General features: G+C 39.0%; 1 protein-coding gene across 4 annotated transcripts in view; it reads right to left on the bottom strand.

Moving 5' to 3' along the window:
* Positions 1-9,513: 9,513 nt before the first annotated feature.
* Positions 9,514-25,420, bottom strand: part of LOC145346817 (TBC1 domain family member 14-like) — a 79,749-nt gene continuing 63,842 nt past the window's right edge. For all 4 annotated transcript variants that reach the window (XM_080194598.1, XM_080194587.1, XM_080194607.1 and 1 more), the window contains 6 exons: positions 24,326-24,420; positions 22,255-22,326; positions 19,702-19,830; positions 17,178-17,287; positions 15,249-15,507; positions 9,514-14,032 (listed from right to left, as the gene is read on the bottom strand). In XM_080194598.1, the coding sequence (XP_080050724.1) occupies positions 13,967-14,032; positions 15,249-15,507; positions 17,178-17,287; positions 19,702-19,830; positions 22,255-22,326; positions 24,326-24,420 (731 nt within the window). In that variant the 3' untranslated portion in view covers positions 9,514-13,966. The remainder of the gene's footprint in view (positions 14,033-15,248; positions 15,508-17,177; positions 17,288-19,701; positions 19,831-22,254; positions 22,327-24,325; positions 24,421-25,420) is intronic.

Raw genomic sequence — 25,420 nt, forward strand, 5'->3', positions numbered from 1 at the left:
TGAGAGACCTCCCCTGTTCCTCTTGGAGTAGTATGAAAAAGATCACTTGTATCCAACTGAAACATGGATGCAATTTGATTGGTCCTATATCTAATGGCAGGAAGTCTTGTGAATAGCAGGAAGTCCTATGGTGCAGTGAGTAGTGTCCCTGTCTCCGAATTTGAGAGCCAAGGAGGGTGCATTGGTAATATGGCCAAGCAGATTGAATGTCAGCCTGCAAATCTTTCCAACATGCCAATGTCAAGGGATAAAAGTGGGAGAGATTCCTGTTCAACCATGGGATGGAAAGAGTGTTGGAGCCTCTAACCTCACTATCCATAGCTCCGGACTATAATGGTTGTCACAGCAACTTGGATTCCCTTCGTGAATTCATGCACACCATATTTATTAGTTCGCCCACCTCCAACAATGTAGCACTCCCTCAGTGCAACATTCTGGTGAATCTCCTCTGCATCCTTTCCAATGCTTCCACATCCTTCCTATAATGCGGTAACCAGAACTGTATGCAATACTCCAAGTGCGGCCATGTCAAATTGGATATGTGCACAAGTATATGGGACGGCACAGAAGCACAGGGGCCAGCATGGTAGCACAGTGGTTAGCACTGCTGCTTCACAGCTCCAGGGACCTGGGTTCAATTCCCGGCTTGGGTCACTAACTGTGTGGAGTTTGCACGTTCTCCGGGTATCTGCGTGGATTTTCTCCGGATGCTCCGGTTTCCTCCCACAGTCCAAAGCCATTGGCCATGCTAAAATTGCTCCTTAGTGTTCCGAGATGCATAGGTTAGAGGGATTAGTGGGTAAATATGTAGAGATAAGGGGGTAGGGTCTGGGTGGGATTGTGGTCGGTGCAGACTCAATGGGCCAAATGGCCTCTTTCTGCACTGTAGGGTTTCTAAGATTTTATGAGTGAGGTTTGAGGCTACAGCCTTCTGACAGCAGAGGTGAAGGCTTAATAAAGCAGGAAAGGATCAGAACAGCGTAAAAGTACTGCTTCAGGGAAGGCTGGCAAGCAGAAGCTTAGCTCTGCAATGTATCATGGGCTTTAAACATAGATAAGCTGCAGATCTGGGTTGAGTGGTGACAAATGGAGTTTAATGTGGAAAAGTGATTCACTTTCGAAGGAGTAACAGGAATACAGAGTACTGGGCTAATGATAAGTTACCTGGTAGTTTGGTTGAGCAGAGAGATCTCCGTGTCCATGTGCATAGATCCCTGAAAGTTGGCACCCAGGTTGATCGGGTTGTTAAGAAGGCATACGGTGTGTTAGCTTTTATTAGTAGAGGGATTGAGTTTAGGAGCCATGAGGTCATGTTGCAGCTATACAAAACTCTGGTGTGGCCGCACTTGGGGTATTGCATACAGTTCCGATTACCGCATTATAGGAAGGATGTGGAAGCATTGGAAAGGGTGCAGAGGAGATTTACCAGGATGTTGCCTGGTATGGTGGGAAAGTCTTAGAAAGGCTGAGGGACTTGAGGCTGTTTTCGTCAGGGAAAAGAAGGTTAATAGAGGCATATAAGATGATCAGAGGATTGGATAGGGTTGTCAGTGAGAGCGTTTTCCCTTGGATGGAGATGGCTAACATGAGGGGACATAGCTTTAAATTGAGGGATGATAGATAAAGTTAGATGTCAGAGGTAGGTTATTTTCAGAGAGTAGTAAGAGTTTGGAATTCCCTGCCTGCAACAGTAGTGGACTTGCCAACATTAAGGCATTTAAATGGTCATTGGATAAACATATGGATGGTACTGGAATAGTGTAGATTAGATGGGCTTTAAATTGGTTTCACAGGTCAGTGCAACATGGAGGGCCAAAGGGCCTGTACTGCGCTGTAATGTTCTATGTTCTAAACTAATCAATTAATTCCACATCAGGATCCTGCTGTGGCAGTGCATTCTAGATCCCCTCAAATGTATATACTTTTGTGTTTTAGATTCTCATTTAATCAGGCTAATCCAAATTCTAAGATTCCGCTCCTTTGGCTTGGATTCCTCTAGTGGAAGAACAACCGATATAGTCAATATAGTCATGTTTTAAATGCCAATCAGGATGACTTCAGTTCATCTCCAGGGAATGTTACCATCTCTCCCAGCATAACTAGTTTCTTTCATCCCAGGTATGTATAGTGGAAAATCAATTGATTTTCTCTGAGGTTTTCTTTCCAACAATATTTCAAGTGAGGTCTAGCTTCTTACAGTAATAATTCATTGGGTTTCATACCTCACATCTCTTACGATAAAGCTCCTTCATTAGCCTTTGAGATATATTATACCATCAGCAATTTAGCTTTGCATAATTGTGAGCTTGGACCCTCTGAATTCCTTTAAACATCAGGTTATTCAATCCAAACATCTTCAGAAATAATGTAGCTTTCTAATTGGAACTAGAAAGTATAAGCAAGGATCACCAGGCAGCATTTGGTTCCGATCTTAACTTTTTATTTATTTGTTCATGGAACGTGGGCACCGCTGGCTGAGCCAGCATTTGTTGTCCATCGCTGTGGGCATTTACGAACATTGCAGTGAATCTAGAGTCACATGTAGGCCAGACCAGGTAAGGACAACAGATTTACTTCCCTAAAGGGCATTAGTGAACCAGATGGGTTTTTATAACAATGGTTTCATGGGCATCATTAGACATTTTTTTGGATTCCAGATTTTTATTGAATTTGAATTTCACCATTAGCCACAGTGGGAATTGAACTCAGGTCCCCTGAGCATTATTCTGTATCTCTGGATTATTAATCCAGTGAAAGTGCCACGATGCAATTGTCTCTGGGCTTCCATTGGACCACCTAATTTATTTGGATAGAATGGATGCCAGGGAAACAAGATAAATCATGTTTGATTGGATTAATTCACCTTAAGCAACTTATTCATGTTTGCCTTGGCTCAGTTGGTCACACTTGTGTCTTTGAATTAGGAGGTCATAGGTTTAAGTTCTACTACAGAGCTTAAGCCACATTTCAGTACAGTACCAAGGAAGCAGTTACAGGGACCACAATTTGGGTGAAATGTTAAACCGAGTCCCTGCTTGCCTTGCCGAGCGAATGCAAAAGATCTAACGACATTGTTTGAAGAGCAGGAGTTCCCCTGACATCCTGGCCATTACTTACCCTTCAGTCATACCACCAAAACTGTTCCTTCATGTTCTTATTGTGTGTGGGATTTTGCTGTGTTCAAACTGACTGCCCCAGTTGCCTAATTTACACTGAAGGAACTTCAAAAGTAATTCATTAGCACTTTGGGACATGAAGATGCTATATAAATGCAAGTTTATTTGTACACTGCAACATTTTAACAAAGAGGTTTAAGGCTTTTATCAAAGGCTCTTTGGGATAATTCCAATGGAATCAAAATTTCTTATTAATTTTGTGTTTCAACACACATTGAAGCATTCTTTACTATATTTCTGAATACTGTATTATCTGCATGGTTCCTTTGTAACACTCTCACCTCTAGAATCATAGCATCTCTACAGTGCAGAAGGAGGCCATTTGGCCAACTAGCCTGCACCAATGACAATTCCACCCAGGCCCTATCCCCATAATCCCATGTATTTACCCTGCCCTCTGGCACTAAGGGGCAATTTACCATGGTCAATCCACCTAACATGCACATCTTTGGATCAAACCAAAGCTTATTGGTTCAATGTTCCCTACAGGAGCTGTGCACATATTCTCAGCATTCACTTCAACACTGTAATGTCCGTATCATTTGTCAGAGGTTCTGTAGAAAGGTGGGTACAGAATTAGGCCACTTAGCTCTTGGAATTTGCTCTGCCATTCAGTTAGATCATAGCTGATACGTACCACAACTCGATTGACACCTTAGCTAGATATTCCTTCACAGCCTGACTTACCAACAATCAATCTCTGATTCAAGGATTTAATTGCCCAGTAGCATTCAGCGATATTGAGGAGAGAATTTCAGATTTCTGGAAGTCGCATGAAAAAATATTTCCTGATTTCTCTCCTAAATGGTCTAGCTCTAACTTTACGATGACATCTTTTTCATTGCTATGTTCCCCAGAGAAAGCTTTCTCTCTATCTACCCTAACAACATTTACCATTCCATAGATTGCAGGGTAGAAGTCAGCCTTTGACGTTTCCAAAAACTTAGCGACTTATACATAGAGCATGGAATATCCATGGCTGGTGTTGAAACAGGCCCACTTCTATTTGTCGATTGCCATGCCTAGTCTGCTGTTGTGAGTATAACCATAATCATGCATTTATTTCAGAGAATCATAGAATCACTACATTGAGGATGGAGGTCATTTGGCCCATCAAGTCTGTACTGACTCTCTGACAAAGTGTCTTACCCAGGACCTCACCCCCATTCCATTCAGGCAACCCCATTCATTTACCATGGCTAACCCATCTAACCAGGGCATCTTTAAACACTAATGTGCAATTTAACATGGGCAATCCACTTAAACTTTGGACTGTGGGAGGAAACCTATGCAGACACAAGGAGAACGTGCAAACTCCACAGTCACCCAAGGCTGGAATCAAGGCCGGGTCCCTGGTGCTGTGAGGCAGTAGTGCTAACCACTGCGTCACCCAATGTGAGTTAACTTTTATTCTGTGATCCACTGTACCTACTTAGACCATTTCTCCAGTGAATCTCTTGATTTCCCATTCGAAAATCTTACAGAAATTTCAGGCCCAATACATTTTAACAGTTCAAAGAGAGGGCTACCAAAGCCTGATTAGAAATGTTGCAAAGTTCTTATCCCAGAGAATGGGAGGTGCTGATACCAACACTGATGCAAGTTTGAGAAAAAATAATTGAGTTAGGAACTAGTAAGCAGCTAGAATTTGATCTTAAAGAGTCTGAGGAAAGTTAAAAGGGAGAACTTAAAGCAACAAAGAAAAATGAACAAAGAAGCAAAATGTGCAATGACTAGAAGTTGAATTAAATAAATTAGATAAAGGACAAATGCAAATAGAGGACTTTAATTGAGGAAGCAGTTTCAGTATAGTGGCAGGTTATTTAAGATTGAAATGAGGAAGAATTTCTTCATTCAGTGGGTGGTATATCTGTGGAGTTTGCTATCCCAGCAGCCTGTGAAAGCTCAGACATTGAGCATATTTCAAAACAGAAATTGATAGATTTCTGGATACTAATGATGTCAAGGGATAAGGAGATAGTAGGGAAAACTATGGCTATGGAGATAGATGATCGGTAGGGTGGCACAGTGATTAGCACTGCTGCCTCACAGCTACAGGAACCTGGGTTCAATTCCCGGCTTGTCTTTGTGGACTTTGCACGTTCTCCCCGTGTCTGCGTGGGTTTCCTCTGGGTGCTTTGGTTTCGTCCAACAGTGCAAAGATGTGCTGGTTAGGTGAATTTGCCATGCTAAATTCTCCCTCAGTGTACCTGAACAGGTGCCGGAGTGTGGTGACTAGGGGATTTTCACAGTAACTTCATTGCACCATGAATGCAAGCTTACTTGCGACTAATAAATAAATTTTACGATCAGCCATGATCAATGGGCCAAATGGCCTATTGCATCTCCCAATAAGAGTAAATATTATTAGCTGGCACAGGAATGAATGAAAAAAAGGCCAGAAACTTTCAGCTGGCTGCATTGTTTCTGATTTAGGGATTTCGTGACAGGTGGAAAAAAAAAGCTCTCACTGTTACTAGTCCCCTGACTCACCTGCATAACCACCTTGTTTTCCTGATCGTCACATTCTGTTTATCATAGCAATGCAGCTGGTGCTCAGGGAGCTTGGGGGCATTTACTGCTGAGAAAAATAAAACAGATCAGCAATATTGCCTTAAGACAAGATTTGCGATTTGTAACACAGCTAAAAGACTCTAAATTCGGTCTGACGCAAAAAGGGCCTCCACAGCGATCAAAATTTCAAACTTCTCACAGTGCTGTGCGACCTCCCCAACACACAATTCTTACTTTTTCTTTTAAACATCAAACATGCTACAGTTTTGCAGCCTTTTTTTAAACTTCAGATCTTTAGTTTGAAAAAGGAAACAGCAACAGTAAGGGGCGACAGCTGCCTATTGCTGCTGCTTCACTCCCGGTTTGAACTCAATTCCGTAGGGGAATTCTAAGAATCTCTGCAACATGGAGATTTCCTCTTGACAACACTGGGTGAAGTTTCACAGTGAAGAAGCAAGATCATGTGTCGGCAACAATGGCAGTTTGCATGCCAACCTGGAAACACGGGGACACTGCCATAAATAAAATCATGTTTCCACTCATCTCTCTCTAGCCCTGCAATTCATCCTGAGTTCTCTCCATTGCTATCCGGTTCACGCTAGCACTCTCCTTAAGGTGTTGCAAGCTACATTAGAAGATTGCACAAATGGTTACTGTTATTCCACAGGCACAGTAAGAAGCCTCACAACACCAGGTTAAAGTCCAACTGGTTTATTTGGAATCACGAGCTTTTGGAGTGCTGCGCCTTCATCAGGTGAAACACTCTGAAAGCTCGTGATTCCAAATAAACCGATTGGACTTTAAATGGGTGTTGCGAGATTTCTTACTATGTCCACCCCAATCTAATGTTGGCATCTCAACTTCAACCCACATGATGTAACGGTATACTTGCGCTCACAGTGAAGATGTAGCAAAGACTATTCACAGTCAGTTGAGATACTTAGAAGATCTGACAAATGTGTTCAGCATCTAGCAGAAGTACTTCAACGCTTGCATTTTTGGGACTGTTGACTAGAGACGTATCATTGAAACTTTTCATCTTGCACTCAATAGGACAAATGCAAGAATGCCAAATTCTAAAGGGTACAGCAATTTACAACGCCGTGACCAACCATAGTGAATTTACAATTAGCATGTTTTGCACATGTAGTACAAATCTGCACTATCAAACAACTACCTGCATCTTGGCCTCCTCTATTCATCAAGGTTGCCTTCCCCATCTCCCATTGCACCAGCTCCCCAGGTACCCCATAAATTAGACCAGTTGGGTGGATAAATTTGGGATATATCCCACAATACAAAAGGTTTGTGAAACTGCTGTACATATGCTCTGTGAGAAAAAATGTTATTTTTAATGTTTTGGGCATTATCCTGTGGAGGCACAAACATAATTTATTTAAACTGGGGACTACAGCACTGAGGACATCAAAACAATTCTTAGGTGGGACAAGCAGGCACAAAATAAATATGGCCAAGTTGAATATTCTACAAGTAAATAAACTTCCTTCAGGAGGTAAAGGTTTGTTTTGTTCATTTGTCACATTTCAAAATGAAAAAAAAGGGGTTTACAACGTGGAAAAGGTCATAGATAAATAAAGCAAGGTTACTAAATTTTATATTACCCGAAACTGAGGGCAACTTGGAGAGCATGGAAGATTTTTCTAATCTGGGAAAGATGCATTTCAAAGAAGGATGAGGATAAAGATGAAAGAAGAATAAACGTACTAAGGAGATATGTTAAGAGCTGTTCTGGAAAGTGGCACGTTAGACCTCCTGAAGTGCTGCTCTATTCACAGGGAATAAATCTGTGAAGAGGCAAAGTGAAGCAGCTTTCTAGTAGGGTTCTGTTTTAAAATTTCTTGAATTGCCACAGGAGAGTGGGAGTGGGAGTGGGAGTAAGACGCGTGATAACACACCTTCTCTACAACCACAGGTACAACCACCTCATCATGATTGTAATTTTTAAACTTAAACATAAGGGATTATTGCCTAAAGCAATGGTTATTTGCAAGTCTAACCAAGGAGGAATTTTTTTTGGGTAAAGTTCTGTAAGATTAATTTTATCTGTGTAAATGTAATCTTGTGCAAGTTTTTCTTTATCATCTCCAGAAGCGCTGCTGGAATTTGTGGCTTACTACTTCAGTACATATATCTTCTTGTGGTCAAAATGCAAAAACTTGTGATAATCTTGCCAAGTTTCTCCCCTTGGTATTTGGTTGGCATGGCAATTACCAGATCATTATGCCAGACCTGACATTCATTATCATATACCTTGTGTTGTCAATGATGACTCTGGCAAATAGGTGCACACTGCAGCCATGATGGCAAGGCTGAAGGAGTTAGCATGATAGACTATCTTCTAGCTGCATCAATATCATTGGAACCATATACAGCAGCACTTATACTGGCAGAGAAATTACTCATTCACAGAAAAAATTTTAGACAACCCTAAGTGCAGTTTGCTCTCAAACCTTTGAAAATTACCAATGGAAAGAGTGGTGGGTTATTTGGTCTGGCAAGAAAGGGATTATTTATCTGTATCAAGACTGATGTAATGGAAATCACATCATAGAATTCCATTCAGCCCATCGAGTCTGCATCGAACACAATCCCACCCAGATGCTATTCCCTCATACATTTCATATTTACCCTGCTAATTCCCAACACAACTGTCAATTTAGCATAGCCAATCAACCTCAGGTGCTACTGGAACTTGATGGATTGAGTTACAAGGAGAGGCTGAATAGACTGGGACTTTTTTCTCTGGAGCACAGGAGGTTGAGAGGTGACCGTATGGAAATCTATAAAATAGAGGGGCGTAGACAAAGTGGATAGTCAATTTCTTTTCCCAAAGGTAGGGGAGTCTAAATCTAGAGGGCATATGTTTAAGGTGAGAGGGGAGAGATACAAAAGTGTCCACAGGGGCATTTTTTTCATAGAGGGTGGTGACTGGAACAAGCCGCCAGAGGTAGTAGTAGAGGTGGGTACAATTTTATCTTATAAAAAGCATTTAGAAAGTTACAGTGGTACGATGGGAATAGAGGGATATGGGCCAAATACGAGCAATTGGGATTATTTTAGGGGTTTCAAAAAAATAAGGGCAGCATGGACAAGTTGGGCCGAAGGGCCTGTTTCCATGCTGTAAACCTCTGACTCCAAGCTAACCCACACGTCTTTGGAATGTGGGAGGAAACTGGAGCAAACCCATGCAGACACAGGGAGAAGGTGCAAAAACAGTGACCCAAGGCTGGAATTGAAAATGGGTCTCTGGTACAGTTATTAAATACCTTACAAATTGGACAGCTCTGTAAATTTCTGGTTCAAAAAGACTTGAAATGTTGCAGACAGTCAAGGGATCACTGGTACTAAATTATTTAATCTGCATCTTGACATGAAAGTGATAGCAAAACTGGAGAATCAGATGTCAACATGGTTCCACGTGCTGTCAGATCCTTACACAGCTTCGACCTGTGGTGTGAGACTCTGGTGTAAAGTTGGATTTTTGAAGTTATTTGATTATCTGATATTAATTTAAACAGCAGAGCACTAGAGTGAATGCATCAGAAGCTATTGCAGTTACATTGTTAGTGTAATTTGGTGACTGACTCACGAGCATACAATCAGCACAAAACCTAGCAAATGTTAAAAAGTTCAGAGGGGAGTTAAGAGTCATTGCAAAAGTCAAAATGTGTTAAGGTTTTATTAAAAACTAAAATGTATGCAACACTCAAAAGGGAATGAAATATCACTAGAAAAATAACCTACACCGATTGTTATATATTGCAGGGAAACAGAAAAGACAAGTTGGAGGCAGAGACTGACCTCTATTTGTCTGCTCTACATGTTTAATGTCATCAAACAACGGACACGGAATGCCAATATACAGTATAACTAGCAAGCTTTTCAACACTGGACAGGCATTTAATAGGCGTCAAGCATCAGATTCTTACATTCAAAATTTAAGCAAGAAGTTTGTATTTTTTGTACAGCAATATATTTTAAACAAAAAATACTGACGCAATGTTACAAAAAAATTCAATTTAAGTTCAAGATTTATCACAAGTTTGAAAAGAAGCGTTGTGTATGTATCTCACAGGTGCTGGTGCTCGGAAATCCAAGTTGCTGAATTCTCCCTGAAGCCACTACCTTAACTTCTAATCCTTTTTTTAAAGTTATGCTCTGGATGGATCCACCGTATTGACAACATTTTTAAGTGCATCAATGAACTGTTTTGGTTTAAATTGATTTCCAGAACAGCCCCTGAATTTAGTCTTTGTGAAACAGGGTGATGGCTGTGGAGCTGCAGATCCTATTAAAAACTTACAAAAAACAAACATTTCACTATAGTCCGTCTTTATTCAGTTATTTCTTTTAGGAAAACATCTTATTTACATCTGAAGGAAATTCTTAAGATTTTGTAACTTGGTATAGTTTCTTTCACAATCAGCTGCATCAACACTTCCCAGTCTGCTCAACTTAAAGCATTTACAGCCAAACATACTGCAAGGATTAATAGAGTATGTACCTTTATTAAAACTACAGGCGTGCTTTTTAAAATGTTGGTTCATAATGTTGATTCGTAATGTTGAAACTGTGGCAATTACATTCCAATGATTGTACAATTAATAAAGCATGTTTAAAATGTGTTAAAGTCACTTCCAGTGCCAAAACAGCAGAAACTTTGCAAAATCCAGAAAAAAGGAGTGTTTCCAGTCTCAAAAGAAAGTAGGAAATAAATCACATTGCGGTTAAAACGAAAAAGGTACTGTGCATGGTCCTCCAAAATAGATATAAACGTAGCCTTTAAACATTTCCATATGTACAACTTGAAATAATCTAATTTGATTGAGATTTATATACACATCGCAATTGCATTGTTTTGTCACAAAGTACCCCAAATCTAATCAAAGACAAAAGTTCTCAACTACATCCCAGATGAGGGATATTTCATGATAAATTCTCTCAAAAGAAACTGTGCAAATATTTAATTATTGCAGCATTTAACTCTTCACGCTACCACAATAAATCTTCATTTGGTGTGATGACACATCTATACAAAACAATAAATGGTAAAAGTACTGCACACAAACAACTGGAAAAAAAGTAGCTTCACAAGTACAAGTTATACAGACATTTATAAGGTATTGTATGACACAAGTGCAAATAAGTCACTCTCTGCTAACAGGCCTTCAATATTCGACTATTCACATCTCCTACAGCAGTCAGTGGAAAAGGAGAAGCTCAGTTTATTTATAACTCACTTTATTTCCTCTACGGAATAGTGGTCCTGTATCTCTCTACTGTACCTCTTCATGACAAAACTTTGCATAATCCAGATAAATAATCTGAACTGTTAATTATACATACTACCCAAAATAAAATAAATTCCTGAACTGTGTAATGTTACATGCTTTTTTTTCATTAAATTTAAATTTTAAATCTGGAAAATAGAGAATCTCTTGTTGCATTTGGTTACAAGCAAGGTTTCCACATATACCAACAGTTCTGTGTGTACTTCCCTTGGGATGATCCTGTACGGCTGAGTGTCTGCTGATTAAAGTCCTTTCAAACTTGAATTCACTGAGGAGTTTGCATAATGATCAAACCAGTATGAAATAGCTTGCAATACAGTTGATGGGATCTTCAATTTTCCTCAAAAGGAAATTTAAAATTTCAAGTCACAAGTACAAAATTGACAGACTCACGGGCCATCACATCTTTTTGTTCACAAGCCTGGAGTTCTCACGTCTTCAAAGGTGCAAATGACAGGATTTAAACACATACCCTTTGATTGTATGTTGATCATAAAGCATTACAAAGGTGGAAAATGAGCAGTGTTTGAGATTAATTGGGATATTTGCAATATTTTCAAAGCATGTTAGCAGAAGTTGATCCCTTAATCCCTGTGAACATGTTAACTCGACAGCATGGAACACAAAGTCCAGCAATGCAGATACTGCCAATTTAAATCTAAGACGCAAGGTCCTCAGGATGTAACCGACTGTCCTGATGAATATATTGCACTTTAGCACTAATTCAGTAACTCGTCCCAAAATGTATCAGTCTTAACATATTCCAATACCAAATAGCAGAGTTTAACAGAATTGGGATTCAATTCAGAACTGAGCGAGATTTTTTAGCAGGTCAAAAAATCTTAGAGGTACGTTAGTGTTTATGCTAAACGGCCTTTACAGTTGCACGGGTTTGTGCAAGTCAGCTGATCTCTGCACCCAAATGATGGACTTTTACAGCTAGATTCAGAAATTATTTGTCAATGGTTGAGGAAGAAGAAAACTGGCCAGTGCTCGTACTCAATATTGAATGACTCCTGCTGGAACATGCATGCTGGATGCAAAGATGGGGAGCGCTGAACATCAGTTAAGCCTCTTTGTTAGAAAAGCTCGCAATTACAGTTTAGACATAAAAAGAACTGCCGCCACTTGAATATGCTACAGTGCAAGTCTACCTATACCAGTGATCTTCAGAAGAACAAAAAAAATCATGTCAAGTGGTGAGAAAAGATCAGAAATATTAATGTGCATACAATCATAAAAATATACTTAACCATGGTCTGTATTACTTTAGATTAAAATATCTTTTGAATGGATCATTTCTATTCGAAAATAATAATTTAACTCAGCAGTTCTATCATTAATTGGGTGGCTAATGTATGAATATGCCCAAAACTCCAAACTTTTCTGAAAGGCTTTAGTTCCTTTAAGGTGTGAACTAAAATATCACCACAGCATCAGTGATACTGTGCTGCCTATGAATGAGCAAAATCATTTTCTAACCTGATGTTCACATATGTGGACCTTCCAACAGAGGTCATTTGTAGCAATCAGGAGCTGGAATTCTGGCTGTAATTTTTAAAATTCTCTTTAGCCCAAGGGTCCTTCTATTCTAGTTAAGAGCTGCTAAGTAAGTACAACTGAATAATCTGACCCAGGAATTACGGGTCATTATGGGGTTAAACAATGTCTTTATTAACTGAGCCATTGAGCCGAGTGAATGATTTATGATAGTAACCATAACTCCAAAAACAGACATGCCTGGTGCCATATTGATATTTTCAGTACGTCAATGCAAAAAAGATGTTGTGAAGCTGCTAGTAAAGCTCAGCTAATACAAGTGAAATCATCTCTAACAGTTTGAGCAAGTATTTAAATTTAAAAATCTGCTTATTAACTTTCCTTGTAAACCTCAGGTCAATATTAATTGTTTGAACTACCCTGAGTTGTAGGATGATGAGGGACACCCACACATATATCTGAGGGCACTACCATGGAGCACGGTCATCTGCCCCACCACACCAATGGTTCCTTACTTTGCTGCAAAGGTAACATTAAACTCTTGGCTATGGTATGTTAATTTCTCTTCTACGACTTGCAGTGGATAGATTGACTGTAGCACGGGCTACAATTGAAATATGAAACTTGTGTAACAACAACGCAGATGTAGAAACTTAATTCTGGCATGTGGGGCCTGCTAAGAGGAACACTCGCTTTGCTACTGAAAAATCATATTTTTGGACATTATTCACTACCTGGAATTTGTTTGCACAAGCAGCAAAACGACAGTTGGATTTCAGTGTAAAGCTTATGGAAAGATTCAGTCGTGTGGTTCGAAACAGTTCATGATGGGTGGATGGATGCAGCCACTGTTGTGTCTTCTCCTTCAACGAGGTGAGATTGGATGCAGCTCAAATTATTAAAATGCACTGTTATCCATTTAAAAAGTCATGAAAAGCTATAAAATGGTTGGAAACATCGATTTATTGGTTTACCCTAAATCTCCTGACATGACAGGAGGGCAGCTGAACTGAAAGGCAAACTAAGCTGTCAAATTTATGAACCCATTCCATGCTCTTTAAGAGTGGACATGCGCGCTTTACAAATCACACGATCAAATTTGTGACCTTGTTGGCTGTATATTATGTACCACCCACTTCAAATGCTTCATGTAAAGTTGGCCAGAAACAACTGAAGTAAATACTTCTGTTTTCACTATTTTAATGAAGTTTAAAATTGTTCAACTAAACTAACATCATGAGAGAGACAGGAGATGAGACTGTTCAAGATTCTTAAGGCTGCATCCATGATTTCAATTATGCAAAATATATTTTTAAGGCTAATTCCAGTGTATTAGATAACGCGAGGATTGTTGTAAATCACAGTAAAAACTCCACCGTTGCAATTTACAAAATCTGATTTGCATTTTTGAAAATGATGGCCATAGTGTACTGCGATCTGACTTCAAACATTCAAATATGCAGGTCATCGTTTCATAGCTGGGCTCCCTTTGTCCACCTCTCTCGTATCTTTCTGCAGTGCTGACAATACCTGAAAGTGAAAAAAATTATGACTCAAAACCGCAGCAGAATTTCAGATTCTCTATCGGAATTAAGTTTTGATAAATAGGATGACATTAGAGATAATAAACTGACCTAACACTGTGGTGCAAGGAGCCATTCGGTGTTGAGGGGAGTGTGAAAAGGGCCAATATATTTAAATACATACTATTCTCTGCAACCAGTGGCAGCAAGAGCACCTATTTGCCACAGGTTGGGTTGCATGCCTGCTGCCAGATTTTAAGGATATCTCCTTCAAGCTGGAGACAATCTTGGACTTGAAGGGAAGGGTCCAGTTGTTGTGATGCATGTGAGTACCAGCGACATAGATAGGTCCAAGAAAGACGTTTTGTTGAGGGACTAGGAGTACCTAGAAGCTAAATTAGAAAGCAGAACCACAAAAATAATCATTTCTGGATCACTGACTGAGCCATGAGCACTTTGGCAAAGAATGAAATAAGATCAGAGTCCTGAATGCATGGTTCAAAGAAGATTGGCGTAGAAGAAATGGATTTCAATTTATGTGGTACTTGTATCAGCTGTACTACAGTGTTAACCTGAAATGTGTAGGGACCAGTATCACATAACTAGTTACCTCAAGAGGGCATTAAAATAAATAGTGGGAATGGTGAAGGGTTTGCATGAGGATCACTAGAGAAAGGGCAAGGTAATATCCAGGCGGCCATGAGAGCCTGGGGCCCCATGACACATAGACAACCTTGGGCAGGAAAGACAATGTCGGGGTCCCAACCATTCTCCCGAGAAGCACCCCCCGCCATCTTGAATTTAAATTTGTATTTACCTCCAACAAAGATGCATCCATTTTTAGACAGTCCAACATCTTTGATTTGCATCAGCAGCATATATCTCCCCTAGTGGTACTTCTGAGGCTTCAGAGTTGTTGGTCCTCTAACTGTGTTGGCAGCATCAGTAAAAGGACATGGGGTTCATAAATGGCCTTGGAAGCCCACCAGTGGTAAAATTGCTAAGCCAATCCCACAACTGGCAAGTGTGTGCTAGGTGCCAATATTTCTGCTGAATATTGCGGTCCTGAAGCTTGGGGTAAAATTCAGCCCATTTATACCAAATGTCATATATTCTGATAAAAAGGACTTCCTATTTTTGCAATAGTTCAATAGAAGAAAAAACTGTTTCGGCATCAATTTTTTTTGCCTCTTATGGTAATAAGAGCTTTACTTCTCTCTTACCTGAGACCACTTTTTATTTCTGCTCTGTAACTGAATGGTTGCAATGGCCCCAAAGAGATCCTCAGATGACATATCTTCAGGGAGTTTGGTCAGGAACTGTGCCATGTGGATAAAATCCAATTGGGTCAAAATATCCTCATATAGCTTTAAGATCCCCAGAGCAGTTCTGAAGAGAAATTCCTCTCCATCACGGCAGAATACATCCCAGACTCGACATGCAAGGTCCAGAGGAAAAGATTTACTGTACAGAGTAAAGATCCTGAAGGAAATTAAAACAAAATCATTATACCTTCAATAATCACTTACTTGGAGCAAACATTCATTTCAAAAATAACTAAAGAACAGTAGACATCTGGCAACCAAGGTTTTTAGAAAGTTGTTCTGCCAATGAAAATGTGCTGCTTAAGTCAATCAAGATGGGGCTTTCCAATTTCCAAACGACCAAATTCATGCCAGTTTGGAAAAATTTCTTGTGAATACAAATGCTGATTTAACGCTTGAAGGAATTCTTAACCCTACACAAGAACCTTACATAAACATTGTAGGATTCAACCTTTTACTTTGTCCAGTGGAACCATTTGTTCAATTTATAGAAAAATGATTATTTCCAAAAAATATAATTTAAAAAACTGAAAAATGAACATGTGCCCTTCAGATTATCAGGGCTCAAGCAAGAAAAGGCAAATATTTGTCCTAGTCAATTTTTATAAACCATTGCTACAATAAAAGTAATCTTATTGTAAATGTTCAATAACTGCACAAGTGCATAAAACTTATGAAACAATAGGCACAACATACTAAAAATGTTACATAATGATTGTCCATGACCACATTAATAATAGAAATGACCTGTTGAAAATTTGTCATACTGTAATTACAATGAGGTGCTGCAGTGCTACTACACTTACAGTATAACAAACTTAAACACCTTCCAACATTTACAACTCATGCATTGGTAGTAATATGATATTCCAGTTGTACATGGTAGATGGTGAAAACAATAAGTACTCAGGATTTTACTTAAAAAATAGGAAATTTTACTTAGCAATTATTAGAATCTCATCACTAAACAGCTCATTGAAACGGTAATACCTGACTTTTGGTGAAATCAACACAACCTTTTGAATTAAATGCAGGGTAACCATTTATTGAACTGGCTGAAACTTAACCGTGGCATTTAACTTTTATGGCCTTATAGAGGCATCTTAATGTGAAAAGCATGAATAGTGTTGGTGGGGGTGGTGCAGCGACATGAGAATTTAGTTCAACCTAAAGATAAAGACAGAATGAATAAATTTAAAAAGGAACTCAATTATATCTGCGTGTGGTCGCCTAATTAACCACCATTCTCTAATACCCCTTCACCAAAAGATTACATTTCACTCTCTGTGTACAATGTGCCGCAAGGTTGGTGTCTTCACCAAGCATTCCCAACCCCCCATGGCCAAAAACTAATTCCAAGTGTGCTAAATAATGAATTAGAAGACTCTATCATTTAAATAAATTAATTTCAAATCACCCCTTTCTGGCTTAAGAAAAGGGAGCTTTTCCAATCACAATGCGGGAATACACCAGCATGGGAAGGAGTTCAATTATTCCTCACCTTCCAAACAGCATGTTAGCAATAACTGTCTCTAAGATTAACCTTTTGTAAACTACATAAAAACCAAAAGCTTTTTGGCACCGTGTGTGTATATATGCATGAGAACTGGATTAATGAATGCTTTAGTTCCAGGAATCACTCAACATTTCAAGGACCTGTTTTATTTGAAAACTCAGAAAATGAAAGAGCACATCTAAAGATAGATTGAACTTTGTTAACACCCACTCTGTCTGTACTCAACTAAGTTGAGAACAGAAGAGACACCAACAGAAACTTGTAGTAGTATAGCATTAAAAGCTTCAGAAAATTATGAGAACATTGCTTACCAGTCAATTAAATAAATATCTGGGGTAAGGTTGTTTCTCTTGAAATGTGCAAATAACCTTGGTAGGTTTTCCTCAAAGAATACCTCAAAGGCTGCAAAGTATTTCAACATCTAGATGGGGAGGGCCAGGGGAAAAGAAAGTGTGCAAACTATTGTTATAACAAAAAAACTAAAGAATAGTCTTAATCAGTATAACCAATGACCAGTAAAAACACAGCCGACCAAGATTTGAAATCAATTTCAGATCACCATCAAGTAGTCATTCAGAGTTTTCCCAACAGTCTTTAAGCTTTTTAAAAGCGTAATTTGCAATAACATTCTTTATGCACTATACATCTTAAAACAGGCATATTGGTATGAACATGAATTGTCTGCCACATGCAATTGCCAGTGTAAAAAAAATTGTAAACCTTGTACCCGTTAATATTTGTGACAAAAATTGTTTGCATTCAATGAATTTGGGTTTTCTGAATACAATCTGCTTTCATCTATAAATATTTATCTAGGACTTCAGTCCAACAGCTCCATCCATGTCTGTGCTTTTAGCTTGACGAATCAAGTTCCTTAACATATATTTAGGCCAACCTTTGTATCCACCAGATTAAAGTAACCCTTTCACCCTACTTCTCTCCTCCCGAGGTACGAATTAGTGAGCAAGCACAGCTATACATGCTGTTAGCAGCTACTTTGCTATGGACTTTAATGTAAATTGATAAAGGTCATTGATTTTTGGCAAAGAAAAGTAGCTGTCCAATTCAAACATGGACATTTTAAATTGTGGTGACTACATTATGTAAACACAAACAGGCAAGGCATTTTTGTTTATAGAATAAATGAAGATTAATTTATAATTTATATCAGGCTGAACTTTATAAATCAAAATTCTACTAAATTTTCCGTGACAAATGCATAACTACATGCATATTTTTACTTAAAGGCAACTGTTACAATCATCCTCATGTTAATGAGTTTACCCTGTGAATAGAAGAATTTTGCACAGTAGAAGATCACTGGTCCAATCTCCCAAAGATGCTAAATTAGCTGATCGTGGATACTGCTAGTAATGGGCTAGAAATCTGCTAGTTTTTTTGCATATCCTGGTTGAAACCAGAAATAGTTGTGTTTAGGAAGATATTCTCTATTCCTTCTGATTTCCCCACACCTCTACCCCTTCCAATGCACAAGAAACAAGGACTACTTTTTTTTTTAAGCACCTTCTGGAGATTGGCTGCAGAGCTGCATAAACCTACTGGTGATCTCAACTGACCAAGGTCTTAATGCTGCAATTCAGTACATTAAACAGAGACTTGGCTGTGCTGTAAACAACCTGCCATGTTTTCATACTCAACAGTGTTAGCAACTTTTTAAAACCAACCCATTCAGTATTTTTTAAGATATTAAAGTGTCTGCATTCAATATCACTATTTCTATATTAAATCTTACTACTGAAAATTTAAATACAGTTAGTTTCTCCACTATATACAAAGTAATATTACAAATTGTAAAAGAAAGCAACTGAAAGCATTTCATATGCATGACTTCTGTTCATTAATACAGTCCCTGCATTGCAGACAAAATCTTCATTTGTTCGGTAACTAGTTTTATCCTTTCCTCTAACTTTCCACCCTTAAAAGAATTCTAGCTGAGAATGAGAAAAACTCTCTCTTTCTCCAAATTATTTCATGGGATGTGTGTATTGCTGTCATAGACAACATCTGTTGAGGTGGCATGGTGGCACAGTGATTAGTACCACTGCCTTACAGTGCCAGGGACCCAGGTTTGATTCCCAGCTTGGGTTGCTGTCTGTGTGGAGTTTGCATGTTCTCCCCATGTCTGTGTGGGTTTCCTCTGGGTACTCTAGTTTCCTCCCACAGTCCAAAGATGTACAGATTAGGTGAATTGGCCATGTTAAATTCTCCCTCAGTCGACCCAAACAGGTGCTGGATTGTGGCAACTCAGGGATTTTCACAGTACCTTCGTTGCAGTGTTAATGTGAGCCTACTTGTGACAATAATAAATAAATTATGAGCAGCACGGTAGCACAGTGGTTAGCACTACTGCTTCACAGTTCTAGGGACCTGGCTTCGATTCCTGGCTTGGGTCACTGTGTGGAGTTTGCACATTCTCCTTGCGTCTGCGTGGATTTCCTCTGGGTGTTCCGGTTTCTCCCACAGTCCAAAGGTGTGCAGGTTAGGTTGATTGGCCATGCTAGTGTTGTGAGATGCGTTGGTTGAAGAGATCAGTGGATAATACGTAGGGATATGGGCGTAGGGCCTGGGTGGGATTGTGGTCGATCTAGATTCGAAGAGCCGACTGGCCTCTTTCTGTACCGTAGGGTGTTTATGATTCTATCTCTAATTGCTCACAAGAAAATGGCGATGATCACCCCTCTTTGTGGTATTTTGCTTATATTGTTCTGCCATTCTGCACAATTTAAAATGATTTAAGCTTTTCAGCTTTCCTCAGACAGCTGGTATTAACAAAGGAACCTTCAAAATGACAAGATAAAGCATCAAAATACTCACAAGGCCATGGTCCACACGAAAAAATGCCATTTGACATGGCTTGTTCAATAAGTTAGCAAAGGCAATGAAGGCATCTGCAGTATCCAGGTTCAGAATTAACACAGCAGCAATGAATGACATTCCCTGCACCTATTGGGAGAGAATGTTTAAAGTGAACATATGTAATCTAGTTGAGCAAATAACTTTTATCCAGAAACAATTACAAGATTTTAACTAAATCAAAAGATTGATCACAGACCAAAAGAAAACAGTTCAAATATTAACATCAAAATCTTAAGATTGTATTATTGTCTTTAATTTATCCCTGTAACATTAAAGATATTGTTGCCCCTAAGCCTAAGTCTCAAAGTGACAGGTTGGCAGCTTATAGAATAAAACAGCCTAAAATCCACCGGCCCACTAGTACTCACTGCCAACCTGAAGGAAGAAAGACCTCAGTCAGAATTGCTAACAACTGCCCACAGGACACTCTCAAAAATTTCCAAGCCCAACGTAATGTCACAAATTCAGCCAATAGGCCAAGGCAATTTTTGGGTCATGAAATGTAAATGATGAAAGTGATGACAAGGATGGCGAATGAACCCAGCAGAGAAAATGCCCACAAACAATATTAAGATGTGAGACAGATTGATAGACGTACTTGAGCAACAAAAGTCAAACATATACCAATGCCGATGAGGCAAAAGAAGGTGGAAAACCAATACACGAATGCCTCCCAGTCGAGTACATCGACACTGAAACCTCTGCACCAAGCAGAATCAGAAATGGTGCCATGGATGGAAACTCAGTACAGCTACCCTGCATTTATCATTCAGTGATACATCTTACTTTTCTAGTCATTTTATTGACTTTAACCCATATCTAGTCTAGGCTTTGGCATTTGTAATATAAGTAGGTCAAGTCCTATCTGAAATCCTAACAATTTTGAATAACTCAATCTTTAAGATGTTGCACAATAAAATTCTAGCTATGCTCAAACCTAGTGACTTAAAATTCCACACAATTCAAAATAAAATTTCTATTGGTACCAATATTTTTCAATTAAAAAAAGCTTACTGATTTATGGGGACTCAAATGATTAATACGTAGGAAAACAGTATAATAATAGATTTAGAAATGATATGGCCAACACATTTTCTTAAAGCTCCTGCACCTCAAAAGTTTTCCACTACACCACTGGATGTCGCCTGCATAATTTAACGATTGAAGGAAATACATGACCATCTATACCAATTACACACACATTGTATATTGCTACTTAACATTAGTACTAAGGAAATTAGTTTTACACAAAAGCAAAGTTTACACCTAATCAAAATACAGTAATTTTTTTCAGACCTAACTGACATACGTTAAAGTATTTACCATACACTCAAGTTGTAACCGAGTATTTCATCTTCACCTCCCAAAACAAATTGCAAGCTTTTTTCAAATAAACATTACGTTACTAATTGCACCTGAAACCACCGCCTGCCTCACTGTCACCCCGACTCTTGTGCACAACTAACTTTGACTGAATACCTTAATGCCTCCTGTACAGAGCAATTTCTGATGTCACTCTCCAGGTGCAGATCTTTTACTGGTGCCTTGCAGTTCAGTGTTAACAGAGTCCAAAGGCAAATCATACAGTACAATATTGAGGAAGCTTCTGTTCCACCCATGGCCTAAAGCCCTTGTTACACTCTGATTTTTATGCTGAAACTTAAGCAGAAGCAACACAAAGACTATATTATACAGCAGCTATATTACACTTATAAACCCATAATTTAATCTTTGGTGCAACCACCCAAGTAGCTAACACTGGAGTATAACAGACCAGCAAGCTGGAACTAACATTATGATCCATGCGTTGATGCACCGCAATGAAATTACCCTACTTAGTTTGGCCATCAGAGGAGTTGACTCAAAATCACACAGCAAAGTGTTTAGCCGATGAGGTGAAGACATATAAAACGGATACTCCAATTCCCTGGATGCAAAGTGTGGAGTGTCAACAAAGCAGTGGCAGGTTGTGACGCATGTGTCACTCATCTAAACACACGTATGAAAAGCAAAGATCCAAGACTTGCTGCACATCAGCATATCGATGACCCACTGGTTAAGGTAAATGAAATGACCCAGTTTAATCCTTCATATTTATACAGATGTTTCTGAAGTAACACCAACATAAAAATCATAGTCACCACAAATTATGTCACCAATTTGGGACAAGAGGAAAAAAGCGCATTACCACAGCATTTGTAAAGAAGAAAGGATAAGAATTCTCATCTGGGAATTGTTTGTACTTTCATCAGTACAAACAAAAGAGCTGCACCTAAAATAGTAATCAATTCTTTGTCTCATCAATGAGTCTTGTGAATTTTCTGTTAGCATAAATATCCTAAAGCACTTTATAGGACTGTTGGCAAACAAAATTTGGCACCAAGTCACAGAAGGAAATATTCAAGATCAGTGACCAAAAATCTTGGTCAAAAAGGCAGTTTTTAAGGAAAGTCTGAAAGGAGGAGAGAACAGTCAAAAGCTGAAAGCATGGCAAATGCGCAATAAACTTACGTATCCTACATCAGGTCTATAGCAGGTGTATGCACCTAGAATGCTGTGTAGTACATCATAATAAGGACCTCCCTGTAAAAATAAATAGACAGTTTTATTTCAATATAACAAAAGGGCTATTTCAAGACAATTTTAATTTAAGGCTGCTGTAATAGGACTAATTTGAAATTAATTCATGACGTTTCTTAAGTACGCCAGTTTAGAAATGCTTAAAAACAGCACAATACTACACAATGTATTTGGAAGCCATTCTTGTATCAATGATGTGTGACGGCCTTTAATCTGTTTGTAAAGAATGTTTGCAATTCTGTTAAAATATCAGTGGAATCTATAATTGTTTTTAAGAATGTTCGAAAAAGATTTTCATGAGTTTGCGGCATGGTGGCATAGTGGCTAACACTGCTGACTCATGGCACCAGGGATCCAGGTTGGATTCTGGCCTCGGGTGACTGTGTGAATGTTTGCAAACTGTGTGTGTGTCTGCATGCATTTCCTCCAGATGCTCCAGCTTCTATCCTCAGTAAAAACGATGTGCAGGTAGGTGAACAGGCCCCATAGTGTGTTCAAAGTTGATTAGGTACATTCACCATGGTAAATGCACAAGGTTGTGGTGATAGGGCGGGGGTGTGGGACTGGGGAAAATTTTCTTTCAGTGAGTCGGTGCAGGCTCGATTGGCTGAATGGTCTCGTCCTGCACTGCAGTCACTCCATAATGCTGGAGTTCTATGATACAAAGAGAGCAACTATAATGCTCTTGGGCAATAAATACTGGTCTATATAACCTGGCTACCCTTGACCTGGAAACAGTACTAACAGGAAGTTAAGGTACAACAGTCCTGTCGCCAGATATAAAGGAGCGCTACAAGCAGAAGAGCTGGAGGGTGAGGACCAAATGTGCACAAAAAGGAAAAGCAGATAGACCCAGAAAGACTAACATACAAAATTCTTGTGAAAAGCAGCAAATCACTCTCAGGAAAAAGTTGTTTTTCTAACGAGAAAGGAGAAAGGAGCTCTTAGAGTTCTGTAAACTGGCACAAAAAATGTAAAACCAGGAAAGCTGAACGAATACCTCAGACATTAAAAAGCTGAGCGTTCTCCCAGTAGTTGCCAGACTGTGAAGTCAATGTTCTTGGTTCGTCGGTTAAAAAGAAATTCCGAAAAGCTACAGCATCAGGACTGTCATGACCCAAGGGAAAGAGGGTTCTAGAAATGTGCCTGGCAGTTGATAACCGTAACTGTGAAACTGAGGGGTGAAAGCTGTTATCAGAAAGGATACCTGATCTACCCTGCACAAATAAAAAAAACTGTTATTGTGGAACCATGTAGCTGCATTAATGCGGAAGTGGAATGTTTGTGGTTGGGTGTGTATTTTCTTCGTTTTGATTGTTTTAAGTGAAATATATCTTTTTATTTGAAGTTTTATTTGCCTGTTAATTTATGTTGCAAAAACGACAATCTTGTCAGTAATTTCTTCTTTGAGAATTGTTCAGTAAATTTAGTCACTTTGGTTTACAGTTTCTTCACAAGGATCTAATAGATGACAATCACTATTCAATGATCTGGCAAAGAACTTGACAATGGTGCTGCAATTGTTAGAACTTCTCAACTTATTACAGTGGAATTGTAAAGCCTATCTGGAAGGTCAAATATATTTCTATAGCAGCTGAATAACAATAACTGCCTACATTACGTTTATATATTTTATACAATTCTGTGATGATAGAAAACTGGCTTTCATTATACAAAACAAAAATGTCACAACGTTGATTGATAATTGGGGATTTTTTATACAAGCTCTATAGTCCAAGTGGAAGGAGGCTAAGAGATTGAGACGTGTTCTCATCATTAAATGTTCAACAAGTTAAAAGCTGACAAGTTCAACTTTCAGTATATTTTATAATTGGACAATTCTTTGGACCTGTAATGATTCAGTACAGATACTTCCACAACCAATCTACTATGTGGACTTGCACTATTTTTCTATCCATATAAAGGTGTGCACGCATACTTGTAGTCAACTGTGTACAAAATACACCCCAGTTCCACTTATTAAAAGATTAAAAACACTTACCTGTTGAAATATACAAAGATTAGGAAAGGTGCGGGAAATGTCCAACTTTATGAGTTCCAGACTGGCTTCCCTGTCTGCTACAGATAATCCTAGGTCTAAAAAGTAGCAATATGTATTATTCTGTATCACATAACACACTACTTGATAGCTTAGTTTGTGATGCTGCAAAAACTAGAACCTTCAATGAACAATCAAGTATTTAAGCATTGAGATACCAGAAAGGATTCATTTTTTACAATTCATTCACTGTTCACATAATAGCTGATTTTTTTAAAAAAAGAGTATCAAGTCTAATTTCTACTATATCTCCCTATTAGAGAAAAAAGGGGCATTCCAATTTTGCAAAAAACAACTTGATTTCTTTTTATTGACTATTAAGGAATTGAATAGATGCATTTCCAGTACAGACTGAAAATAGCGTCAGGTTTAAAATACTGTTCAGCAATTAAAGTGACTGGAGATCACCCAGGCCACCCTTCCACTAGTGGAGGAGTTACATTTGTTGTTATGAAGGTCGCTAGATGGAATCAGACAATGAAGTTGGGCATGGGGGATCAGTTAACAATTTTGACTATCCCATTCTCATATTAAAATTATGTTAACATAGAACACTACAGCACAAACAGGCCCTTCGGCCCACGAGTTGCACCGATCACATCAACACCTACCAATCCATAGACCTATCTATAACCCCCAATCCCATTAAATCCCATATACTCATCCAGAAGTCTTTTAAAAGACCCCAGCGAGTTCACCTCCACCACCACTGACGGCAGCCGATTCCATTCACTCACCACCCTCTGAGTGAAAAACTTACCCCTAACATCACTTCTGTACTTGCCTCCCCGCACCTTCAATCTGTGTCCTCTCGTAGCGACCATTTCAACCCGGGGAAATAGCCTCTGAGAATCCAGCCTATCTATTCCTCTCAACATTTTATAAACCTCTATCAGGTTGCCTCTCAACCTTCATCTCTCCAGGGAGAAGAGTCCCAGCTCACTCAACCTAACTTCATAAGACATGCCTCCTAGTCCAGGCAACATCCTTGTAAATCTCCTCTTACCCTTTCAATAGCTTCCAAGTCCTTCCTACAGT

The sequence above is a fragment of the Carcharhinus amblyrhynchos genome, chromosome 1, assembly GCF_965287045.1.
Source record: "Carcharhinus amblyrhynchos chromosome 1, sCarAmb.v2.hapA, whole genome shotgun sequence".
NCBI classification, from domain to species: Eukaryota; Metazoa; Chordata; class Chondrichthyes; order Carcharhiniformes; family Carcharhinidae; genus Carcharhinus; species Carcharhinus amblyrhynchos.